We start from the raw sequence: 13,156 nt of genomic DNA on the forward strand, positions 1-13,156 counted from the left end.
GAGTCGCCAACCCAACATTTGGCTCCATGCGTTACGATGGCAGCAGTTGTTCGTCAACAATGTTTGAATATGGTGCTTTCATTTGCTGACATTCGCCTGATGAACTCGGATAGAACAAAATGGTTGTGAAAGAATATTCATTAAAGGGAAGTGTGCCTTTAAGAGGGAGGAGCGTGGACTGGTGGGAGTGATAGCACCTGTTATCTGTTTTTCAGGTTTTTGGACAGATTCCAATCTATATTTTCAAAGACAGCCAATGGGAACTCCAGCCTGAGCTGCCATCTGAATTGGTGAGACCTAAGTGATTGAAGCAGAGAGCACAGATACGGTCAAACAGTGCACACCCTGTCCATTCCCCAGCACCGCACCCCCCCCCCCCCCCCCTTTACCCATCACTTTGTTTCCTGTCTGCTAACCAGTTTTCTATCCATCTCAATACACTATCCCTAATCCTATGCGCTTTAATTTTACACGCTAATCTCTTATGCGGGACTTTGTCAAAAGTCTTCTGAAAGTCCAAATACACCACATCCACTGGCCCGCCCTCATCAACTCTACTGATTACATCCTCAAAATGTTCCAGTAGATTTGTCAAGCATGATTTCCTTTTCGTAAATCCATGCTCACTCTGTCCAATCCTGCCACTGTTTTCTAAGTAAAAGCAAATTACTGCGGATGCTGGAATCTGAAACGAAAGGGAAAATGCTGGAAAATCTCAGCAGATCTGGCAGCATCTGTAGGGAGAGAAAAGAGCTAAAGTTTCGAGTCTGATGACTCTTATCTAAGTGTTCTGTTATACAATCTTTGATAATGGATTCAACAATTTTCTCCACTACTGCCGACAGGTTTACTGGTCTATAATTCTCTGCTTTCTCTCCACCTCACTTTTTAAATAGCAGAGTTACATTAGCCACCCTCCAATCTGCAGGGACTGTTCCAAAGTCTACAGAAACTTGGAAGATGACCACCAATGCATCCACTATTTCTACAGCCACTTCCTTAAGTACTCTGGGATGTAGATCATCAGGCCCTGGGGATTTATCGGCCTTCAATCCCATCAATGTCCCCAACACCATTTCTCTACTGATATTAATCTCCTTCAGTTTCTCCCTCTCACTGAACCTGTGTCCCCCAGCATTTCTGGTATCTTATTTGTGTCCTCATTTGTTAAGACAGAACCAAAGTATGTATTTAGTTGCTCAGCCATTTCATTGGCCCCGTTATAAATTCCCCAGTTTCTGACTATAAGGGACTGAAGGGAACCAACTATTTCTGATAGGTAAAAGGGTCATTGATTTAGCAGGAATGTCCATAGTACAGCCAATCTTTTTCTTTTGTGTAGCAGGATTCATCATCTACATGACATTTCTGGTGATCGAATGCGTTAGCCAACTATTCACTAAGCGTAGGGCCCCACCAATCAGAATGATCCACATTAATCCCACTGCACCACCACTCAATGAAATAGAACTAAAATATTACTGTTGAACAGTTACTAACCTATCAATTATTTGACTGTTTGATCAAACCTATCAATTATTTGACTATATTACGAATGTATTGCTAAAAGATTAATACTGAATCAGTAGAATCAAATTCAATTAATTGATTAATTGTTATTGTATAATAATAATTCTTTTAAAATTTTAAGAATTTTTGCTGTAGTGCTTGAAATGCAAAGCTTGTCCGCTCTATTGTTGAAGGTTGTTTTCAAACAAAGAAATTCCTCTTCGTGCTTTTAGCTATCCTATCGCATTTTCTCCTTCCTTTTATTTTATTATGATATATCTCACTTAATCTTTCGATTTATCAAAGGGAGGACTGAAGGGAACCAACTATTTCTGATAGGTAAAATTGGAATTGATTTAGCCATTTTAATGTAAATACAAAAGCCCATGTCAAAATTGTCTTATTAAAATGAACTCCATCATAAGACTGCAAACATAATTTCAGATTCTAAATTGTACAGCTTGCAATAATGAAAGAAACATTTGCAACATTACGGTCTAACTCGAAGCGAATGAAACAATTCAATGACGGTCTCAATAAGTTAACATGGATAAAATGAATCTGCCAGTGTCCAAAATGTGCAGTCAGCAAAAAAACAGTAGAAACCAGAGCTGATTAAAAGTGTAAATCACATTCCAATACACAACAAACATTCAAAGATGCAACATATTCATGCACATTGATGATTGACAACTAACCATCCAATCAAATACATTTGAGTCTCATCCAAGCCAATCAGCACATTACAAGGGTAGGGACAGATGGATTCAGATTGATAACATTTTCCTTAAAGATATAGGTCCGGGCAGCCATTTTCCATCCAGGATCACTCTATACTTTTTACCTAACTACTCGTTATCCTTATTTCATATTTTCATATTTCCACTCTAACTCTTAAAGTCTGCGCAAGCTGTTTGCTTCAAGCAAAAAACCATTACTGTATTTTGAAAATTCAATTTGTTTGTAAACCACTAAGTTAATTATATCTCTTAAAAGCCTTCTGCAGGGGCTTTCTGGGAACATTTGATTTGTAACCACAAGAAGATTTCAAACTCTCAATTATAATCAATAGATACAATAAAAGATTTCATTTCGCACCCGAGACGTGTAGCTTAAATTTCTACTGAGTTAAAAGTAATACGAGACTACACTTAAATCGCATGGTAGATTTCAATAGGGAACTACATTTGTCTTCACCAATCTTTTTGTCTTCAGGTACCTATAGAAACTTGTACAGTCAGTTTTTATGTTCCCCGCAAGCTTACGCCCGTACATTTTCCACTTGTTAATCAATCCCTTGCTCTACGTTTGCTGAATGCTAAACTGCTCCCAATCCTCAGGTCTGTTATTTTTCCTGGTCAATTTGTATGCCTCTTCCTTTGATCAAATACTCTCTGTAATTTCCCTTGTAAACCATGGTTTGGCCACCTTTCCTATTTTGGCAGCACGGTAGCATAGTGGTTAGCACAAATGCTTCACAGCTCCAGGGTCCCAGGTTCGATTCCCAGCTTGGGTCACTGTCTGTGCGGAGTCTGCACATTCTCCCTGTGTATGCGTGAGTTTCCTCCGGGTGCTCCGGTTTCCTCCCCCAGTCCAAAGATGTGCAGGTCAGGTGAATTGGCCATGCTAAATTGCCCCTAGTGTCCAAAATTGCCCTTAGTGTTGGATGGGGTTGCTGGGTTGTGGGGATGGGGTGAAGGTGTGGGCTTGGATGGGGTGCTCTTTCCAAGAGCCGGTGCAGACTCGATGGGCCAAATGGCCTCCTTCTGCACTGTAAATTCTATGATTCTATGATTTTACTTTCAAGCCAGACAGGAATAAACAATTGTTGCAGTTCACCCATGCGCTCTTTGAATGTTTGCCATTGCCTATCCACTGTCATCCCTTCAAGTAATGTTTCCCAAACCATCATAGCCAACTCGCACCTCAGATCATCTTGGATTCCTTTATTTAGATTCAGGACCTTAGTCTCAGAATCAACTACGTAATTCTCCATCTTGATGAAAAATTCTGTCATATTATGGTCGCCCATCCCCAAAGGGGCTCGCACAACTTCCTCATTACACAATACCCAGTCTAGGATGGCCTGTTCTCTAGTTAGGTCCGCAACATAATATCCTCTATGATAGTGTGACTAATTTGATTTGCCCATTCTATATGCAGATTAAAATCACCATGATTAGAGATGTTCCTTTATCGCTTGCGTCTATAATTTCCAGTTTAATGCCAGATCACCACTGCATATAGCAACTGGGGCACAAGGGATCAAAGGATATGGGGGGGGGGGAAGGTGGGATTAGTCTATTGAATTGGATGATCAGCCATGATCATAATGAATGGTGGAGCAGGCTTGAAGGGCAGAATGGCCTCCTCCTCCTCCTATTTTCTATGCTTCTACTGTTTAGGGGTCTATATACAACCCCCACTAACATCTTTTGCCCCTTGGTGTTTCTCAGCTCTACCTATACAGATTCCGCATTGTTGGAGCTAATATCCTTCCTCATTATTGTGTTAATGCGAGGAGGGTTTCTGGTGTGAGGTGCTCCGGAGAGTGAACGCCTCCAGCTTGTGTGCGAGGTTGGGGCTGATACAGCTGAAGGTGGTATATGGAGCACACCTGTAGAGATCTACCATGCGGATCTAGTGGCACTTGCGAACACTAAAACTCAGTAGAAATTTGAGTTAAAACTTCTCGGGTGCAAATAAGAATCGTTTATTGCCTCTATTTGATTACAATTGAGAGTCACTTAAATCTTTTTCTCTAATAAGTCCGGCTAGCAAAAAGGACTTAAAGAGAAGCAACTTGTACACAATTTAACTTTCAAAATAATACAGAAATGGTTTCTTGCTTACGGCAAAACAGCTTGTATTTACTTCAAGAGGTAGAGTGGAAAAGTGAAAGTATAGAGATAGCGAATAGTTTAGATCAATGTATAGATGATTCCGGAATAAAGATGGCCATACGGACCCACACGGTTATACAAAATCATATCAGTCTTTAGCCATCTATCTACACCTCTAAGTCATCCTAATTGGTTTGGGTTAGAATCAAATGAGTTTGATTTGACAGCTGTCAATCTTCAATGTGCAACATTAGTTTTAAATATTTCATGTCTGCATACTTGTGCATGTTATGGAATGCAATTCTGTGCTGTTATCACAACCATCTTGAATTGGTCTTCTGCTGACTTAGCTGTTATCAATATTCTGAACAATGGTGCCTTCATATTACTATGTCGTTGCTATGATGTTGCTATGTCCTTGATCTGATAAATGGTATAGCACAAGTCTAGTGTCAAACTGTCTTGCAAATGTATTTGTTAGCTCAGTAAAAGTGCTGTTTTAATCTATAATGGAATTATGCTGTTTTGTGTCTCTATGTTTTGAGATGGCCTGAGGTTATGAGTGAATGTTAAATTGGTATTTAAAGACTGGGGCTTAATATTTACGCTAAATAGCTATCTTTTACCTATCGGGTGTATTAAAAAATAGTCGGTTTCTACAACACCTCGAGGGCGAGGATGAGCCGACTCTTTGAAAGGGTAGAGGATGTGTGTGAACGTTGCGGGGGGCCCCCCACAAACTACATTCATATGTTTTGATCCTGTCCAAAGCTTGACGATTACTGGAAGGAGGTTTTTTGGGTAATCTCTAAAGTGGTGCACATGAAACTGGACCCGGGCCCTCGGGAGGCCATATTTGGGGTGTCAGACCAGCCGGGGTTGGAAACGGGTGCAGAGGCAGATGTTGTAGCCTTTGCCTCGTTGATCGCCCGAAGGTGGATCCTGTTAGGGAGGAGATCAACCTCTCCCCCCTGTGCCCTGGCGTGGCGGGGGGACCTGCTGGAATTTGTAACTCTTGAGAAGGTTAAGTTTGAACTGAGGGGAAGGTTGGAGGGGTTCCACAATTCATGGGCGTTATTCATTATGCACTTTCAAGAATTGGATTACATTGAACGCTGGGTGGGGGGAGGGGGCAGTGGTTGGGGGTGGGGGACTGTATATGTTAATGGTGATTATGGGTGATTCCTGATTCCTTTTTGTTATTTGTTTGTGTTAAATGTGGGCTGTTGTGTGGGGGTTTGGTGGGAGGATGAGATTGTTGTTATTGATATGGGGATTGACATTGTATTCGTTACTGATTAGTGTTTGTTGGTGGGTGTAAATTTGGAAGAAAATGTGGAAAAGGGAGAGAATAAAAATATTTTAAAAAATTATTGTGTTAATTCCCTCATTAAACAGCACTGCCACTCGACCGTCTTTTCCTTTTTGTCTGTCCTTTCTAAATACTGAATACCCCTGGACACCCCATATCTCTGTAATCCCAACTATATCATAACGCTTACATCTATTTTCGCAATTAATTCATCCATTTTATTGTGAATACTCTGCGCATTAATGTATAAATCCTCAAGGCTTGTCTTTTTACCGCACCTTGTTCTACTCCCATTATTTTTCACTGTGGCCCTATTTGATTCTGGACCTTGGTTTCTCTGCTTATGACTTTTCTTATTCCTCTTTCTTTCTGTCTTTTGTTTTTTTCCTTGATTTCTCCTCCTCAGACTCCTTGTATAGGTTCCCACCCCTCTGCCATTTTAGTTTAAACCCTCCACAACCACTCTATCAAGTACTCCCCCATGGACATCAGTTCCAGTCCTGCCCAGGTGTAACCCGTCCACTTTGCACAGGTCCCACCTCCCCCAGAACTGGTCCCAATGCCCCAGGAATCTCAAACCCTCCCCCTGACGCCATCTCCTCAGCCGTATATTCATCCGGTAGCTCCTGTCATTTCTACTCTGACTAGCATGTGGCACTGCTAGTAATACTGAGATCACTACCTTGAGGTCCGACTTCTCAACATTCTTCCTAACTCCCTAAATTCTGCTTTTTGGACCTCATCCTTTTTTTTTTCACTAATGTCCTTTGTACCGACGTGCACCATGGCCACTGGCTGTGCACCCTCCCCCTCCAGAATGTTCTGTAACTGCTGCGAGACATCCTTCACCCTAGCAGCAGGGACGTAAAACATACCATTCTTAAGTCTCATTTGTGGGCACAGAAACGCCTGTCTATTCCCCTTATGATTGAATCCCCTATAACTATTGCATTCCCAAACTTTTTACTCCTCCCCTCTGCAACAGAACCAACCGTGGCGCAACAAAATTTGGCTGCTGCTGCTTTCTCCTGAGAGGTCATTCCCCTCAACAGTATCCAAAGCGGTTTATCTGTTTTGCAGGGGAATAGCCACAAGAGATTCCTGCACTGCCTGCCTCGCTCTCTTGCCCTGTCTGGTGGTCACCCATTCCCTTCCTGCCTGTGGAGACAGGGCCTGCAGTCTGACCACCTCTCTATACCTGCTGTCCACAATACTCTCCGCCTTGCCCCCACTCTAGGTCTGAAACCTGGGCTTCCAGCAGCTGCAGCTGGAGACACTTCCTGCACACAGGCTAGCCCCGGGCACTGGAAATGTTCCTGGCTTCCCTCGAGGCGCATGCCACAGCTTTGAGCTCTCCTGCCATGACTTGCTACTTTAATTTAAACCTTTGGAAAATGCTTGATATCAGATTATATCCAATCCTTTAGGGTCTTCTTTCCTGGCCCTCGTTACCACTGAATATACAAACTATAAACCACAAAAAAACTTTTCAGACAATAAGTGATAAACGTCGTAAATACTTACTGAACTTCCCCACTGTGACATATACAAATGTACTGCATGCGAAGAGTTAATGTTATGTTAAGCCTAGCCACCAGAGGGAGCTAAGGGACAGTACTATAAATTGCACTGGCTCTTGAGCTCGGGGGAGGAGATTAGGTTTGGAGCAGAAGAAGACAAGATTCATAGTGTATTGCAGAGATAGTTAAGATATAATAGTTAATGTTAGTAGGTAGAGTTAGTGAGTGTAGTTTAATTCTTACATGTATATTTGCTATTCAGAACTCAAATGTAGTAGTGTTAATAAAATTAGTTTAGTTCTTCAAAGAGCTTTGTGTGTCTTTGTGATCACTACGCCTCCCATCCTGGAAATCCTTCACAAAGATCATCACATGGGACCAAAAGTATATTCCCGAAAAGCAAGCAGTAAGAAAGAAGAAAGGAAATAAATCAGCGCATCGCTACACATCTGAAAATCTGCAAAGACAAATGAAAAACCAAGACCAACATGAATGCTGTACAAAAACCAAATAACTTCAAGATGTCCGGTAAACTAGGTTTGAATTCAAAATTCTTCAAGCAGCAGTGTAAGTCTTTCTTTCTGCCTTTGCGCTTGAATCACCTCCTGATACTAGAAAAATAGCTCTCCTACTAAATTTGGCAAGTCCTCAGGCATTTGAACTGTTTAACTCATTTGATTTCTCAGAAAATGAAGTTAAAAATTAGTATGAGAAAGTAATGGAAAAATGTGACTCTCATTGCACAAAACAGGTCAATGAGTTGTATGAAAGATACATGTTTAAAAAAAGTGTGCAGCTAAATGGGGAATCTTTTGACTCTTTTCTAACTGATTTGAGACTCCCAGCGCAATCCTGCAATTTTTCCTCAATCACAGAATCATTCCTGCGTGACCAAATTGTGTTTGGCATATTTGAAGAGCAAATGCAGGAACGTTTACTAAGAAAACCAAACTGAACTTTGGAAGAAGCAATCAACCTCTGTAAAGCAAGTGAGCAAGCCACCAATGAATATGCTGAATTCAAATCCCGTGAAATAGGCGTGAACCTCAGCAACGTGGTTGGCACCATTGCCTCTGTGGTGCAGTTTAAAACAAATCGTGCTGCAGAAGGTAGCCGCTTTGCGCAGACACGGGTAAGAAAAAAACACGAAACGGACGTTCGACGTTCTGTGCATGTGCAGGATCAGTTTGCACATGCGCACTTTGAAAAAGGACGCGAACTGGAAGTTGATCAATTTGTGCATGCGCACAAGAGGTTTACGCATGACGTCACCGAAGTTATGACATGTACACGCTGTGGACACTCCCACTTAAAGCGACACCGTCCTGCATTTGGAAAAAGGTGTACAACATGTAACAAACTCAATCATTTTTTTACACAATGCCGATTTAGCACAACAACACAGCAGAATCATTTTAAAAAGGCATTTCAACAGCATAAAAACAGTATACAAAACATGGAAGAAGAAGAAAAAATGTTAATATCAAAGATTGATCTCACTATGCCTACTTCACTGGACAACTACATAATAGAAGTAATCACTAAAATAAATGGAAACAATGATAAACCAATCAGGCAACTATCCGATAGAAATAAAGATTAGATAGAAACATTGATAATAAATGGATCAGAGGTACAATTTAAATTGGACACTGGTGCACAATTAGAAACCCGTCCAGTATATAAAAAGACACATTGTAGATTAACAGACTACAATGGGAATGAAATAGCAACAAAAGGTTCATGCTACCTCATAGGTCAGAGTGGTGACATTAAAATTCCATTTGATTTTGAAATTGTGGATGACACAAAATCCTCACTTATTGGAGTAGATGCAGGTATCCAGCTAAACCTGATTCAGAGAATTCACACTGCCAACTCTTTCTCTGGTTCGAAAGATTTTGTACTTTCAGATACGTTATCCAGATCTACAATGCACGAGGATAACAAAGTTGTTGACGTTGGACTCTGTAATAAAGCACAAGCCAACTTCATCACAGCAATGCTACCTGTCACAGATACTAAACTACAAATAATCAAGGCAGAAACTCTACGAGATACGACACTGCAGCAAGTGATACAATATCTACGTACTGACTGGCCTAAAGGGAAATGTACAAACTTTCGCAACATCAGAGAAGACCTAACAATCATAGACGACTTTCTATTGAAAGTCGACCGTATAGTAATTCCATCATGTCTTAGACAAGACTTCTCATACAAATCCATGAAGGACAGCAAGGCATTGAGAAATGCTGAAGAAGAGCACGGCAATCGGTGTATTGACAACTACGTTCAACAGTGTCGGATATGCCAAATGCACCAACCGACACAATGTAAGCAAACCTTAGTGGAAAGCGAACTAGTTACTCACCCATGGACTAAAGTTGCCATGGACATATTGGGGACGATTTTCCAAGCCCCGGGCCGGAGAATCGCCGCAACTGCGCCACGACGCCCCGGCGCTGGCGCGCGATTCTCCGAGGTGCGGAGAATCGGTACCATTTGAGCCGGCGCGGCGCCGGCCACGGGCCGCTGGAATCGGCGGGACCGCCGATTCTCCGGCCCGGATGGGCCGAGCGGCCGCGCGGATACAACAGAGTCCCGCCGGTGCCGTTTACCCCTGGTCGCTGCCGGCGGGAACTCTGCGCGAAGGGCCGGGGGGCGACCTGTGGGGCGGGGAAAAGCGATCCTTCACCGGGGAGGGGGGGCCTCTGATGGGGTCTGGCACCGATCGGAGGGCCGGCCTCTTTCCCCCCACCGCCGGACCTACTTTCCTGCGTGGCCTGCCCCTGGACACAAACGGCATGTTGAGTCGGGGCCGGCGGGCGGAAGAAGTCCCCCACGCATGCGCAGGTTGGCGCGGCGCCCATTTGGTGCCGGGAAGGGGGGGCAGGAGAGGCGTGAACCACTCCAGCGCTGTGCTGGCCCCCTGTGGGGGCCAGAATCGGTCGTCCCCATGCCCGTTTCGCGCCGTCGTGAAATGCGACGGCATTCACGACGGCGCGAACACTAGGCTCCATTTGGGAGAAGCCCCCATTTTACTTTCAAGGCTGTGATTATTTAATAATCATTTTCCGGATGTTATCGAATTATGTGACTCAACAACACATTCAGCTGTCAGAGAAACGAAACATGTATTTGCCAGACATGGCATACCAATAACTATTGTCACAGACAATGGACCATGTTTTAGCATCCGGGAGTGGTTACAATTTGCCAATGACTACAACTTCACACACGTAACTTCTAGCCCACTATACCCGCAGGCAAACAAAAAAGCTGAGAAAGGGGTGGGAATTGTTTTTTAAAAATATATATTTCTTTATTCTCCTTTTTCACATTTTCTCCCAAATGTACACCCACCAACATGAAACAATAATCAGTAACAAATATGTCAATCCCCATATCAATAACAACGATCCCATCCTCCCAACAAACCCCAAACATTCACCCGCATGTTGACATAAACAAATGACAAAAAGGAATCAGGGATTACCCATAGCCACCACTAACACACACCCCCACCCTCCCCCAACCCTCCCACCTACCCCCCCCAACTAATGTTCGATGTTATCCAGGTCTTGAAAGTGCATAATGAATAATGCCCATGAATTGTAGAACCCCTCCGAGCTTCCCCTCAGTTCAAACTTAACCTTCTCAAGAGTCAAGAATTCCAACAGGTCCCCCCGCCACGCCAGGGCACTGGGTGGAGAGGCTGCTCTCCATCCCAGCAGGATCCGCCTTCGGGCGATCAACGAGAAGAAGGCTACAACATCTGCCTCTGCACCCGTTTCCAACCCTGGCTGGTCCGACACCCCGAATATGGCCTCCCAGGGACCCGGGTCCAGTTTCACATGCACCACTTTAGAAATTACCCTAAAAACCTCCTTCCAGTAATCCTCTAGCTTTGGACAGGACCAAAACATATGAATGTGATTAGCCCTCCCCCCCGCAACGCTCACACACATCTTCTACTCCTTCAAAGAATTGGCTCATCCTCGCCCTCGTGAGGTGTGCTCTGTATACCACCTTCAGCTGTATCAGCCCCAACTTCACGCACGAGGTGGAGGCGTTCACTCTCCGGAGCACCTCACACCAGACCCCCTCCCCTATAGCCTCTCCCAGCTCTTCCTCCCACTTTGCGTTGATCCCTTCCAGTGGTGCCTTCTCCTCTTCCAAAATAGCTCCGTAAATCGCTGACACTACCCCCTTCTCCAGTCCCCCTGTTGTCAGCACCTCCTCCAGCAATGTGGAGGCTGGCTCCTCCGGGAAGTTCTGTATCTCCTTTCTGGCAAAATCTCGAACCTGCATGTATCTAAACATTTCCCCCTGCTCCAGCCCATACTTCGCTTCCAGCTCCTTCAATCCTGCAAACCGACCCCTAAGAAACAAATCTTTCAGTGTCTTAATCCCCTTCTCCTCCCATTTCCAAAAAATTCCATCCCACCTCCCTGGCTCAAATCTGTGGTTCCCCCGAATCGGCATTTCCCTTGACCCTGCCCCCAATCCGAAGTGTTGGCGAAACTGCCTCCAAATTCTCAATGAAGCTATTATTACCGGACGCCCTGAGAACTTGCCTGGGGCTATCGGGAGCGGTGCCGTTGCTAGTGCTTTCAATCCTGACCTCCTGCACAAACTCTCCTCCATTCTGACCCACTGGGAATCAACCCCTCTTACCCAGCTCCGCACCTTCTCCACATTCGCCGCCCAGTAGCAATACATCAGGTTCGGAAGACCCAAACCCCCTGCCTGCCTTCCCGTCTGTAGTAGCACATTTCTAACTCTGGCCACCTTCCCTCCCCATATGAACGACGTAATCCTTCCCTCAGTCTCTCTGAAAATGCCTTTGGCAGTAAAATCGTCAGGCATTGAAAAATACACAGAAATCGCGGCAGCACATTCATTTTAACCGACCCGCCAGTAACAGAGGGAGACCATCCAACCTTGCCAGATAAGCTTTCACTCTCCCCACCAAACTAGAAATGTTGTACCTGTGGAGCCCCCCCCCCCCCACTCCCAGGCAACCTGCACCCCCAGGTCCCTAAAGTGAGTCCCTGCCCTATGGAATGGCACTCCTGCTCCCACCCCTGACCGAGACACCACAAAATACTCACTCTTTAGGAGTGGGAATTGCGAAGCAGCTTTTGAAGAAAACAATTGATGTCAAGAAGGACTTTGATTTAGCATACAGGGCTACACCATTGTCATCGGGATTTCTCCAGCACAACTATTGATGGGACGAAAAATACGTAAGATGCGACCAACTTTAACAGTTCCAAACAAAAAGGAACAAGTCGTGCATCAGCAAATGCAGCAACTGAAGAACAAGCAAAAGCCATATTCCGACAAAAACTCCAAACCACTATCTACACTCGGAGAAGATGATATTGTACGCATTCGTAATCCTGAAGGTGAATGGATGGACATTGCAAAAGTACTCAATGAGCTCACACCAAGATCATACATCATCAGAACATAATCTGGGAAGATTTTTCATAGAAACAGAAGAGATCTTTTGAAACTTAAACAACCTGTTACATTCCCAGAATCATCTACAACGAGCCAACAACTCATCTTTCCTGTAAATGACTTTCCAAAAGCTATATTGTCAAATGTACCAGACAATTCAAATAATACTGCTGTAACATTAAGAAGGTCTACAAGACGTAGGAAACCTCCAAATAAATTAAATCTGTAAATCTAACATTAGTTCTATCATAGATTATCACAGAATTTACAGTGCAGAAGGAGGCCATTCGGCCCATCGAGTCTGCACCGGCTCTTGGAAAGAGCACCCTACCCAAGGTCAACACCTCCATTCTATCCCCATAACCCAGTAACCTCACCCAACACTAAGGGCAATTTTGGACACTAAGGGCAATTTATCATGGCCAATCCACCTAACCTGCACATCTTTGGACTGTGGGAGGAAACCGGAGCACCCGGAGGAAACCCACGCACACACGAGG

The 13,156-nt window shown here is 44.0% G+C and overlaps 1 protein-coding gene across 1 annotated transcript in view; it reads left to right on the plus strand.

Moving 5' to 3' along the window:
- Positions 1 to 13,156, plus strand: part of LOC140427338 (regulator of G-protein signaling protein-like) — a 194,056-nt gene that overhangs the window by 69,706 nt on the left and 111,194 nt on the right. Inside the window, exon 3 of the mRNA XM_072512889.1 lies at positions 216 to 290. Coding sequence (XP_072368990.1) covers positions 216 to 290 — 75 coding nt within the window. The remainder of the gene's footprint in view (positions 1 to 215; positions 291 to 13,156) is intronic.

This window comes from Scyliorhinus torazame, chromosome 7 (assembly GCF_047496885.1).
Source record: "Scyliorhinus torazame isolate Kashiwa2021f chromosome 7, sScyTor2.1, whole genome shotgun sequence".
In the NCBI taxonomy this organism is placed as follows: Eukaryota; Metazoa; Chordata; class Chondrichthyes; order Carcharhiniformes; family Scyliorhinidae; genus Scyliorhinus; species Scyliorhinus torazame.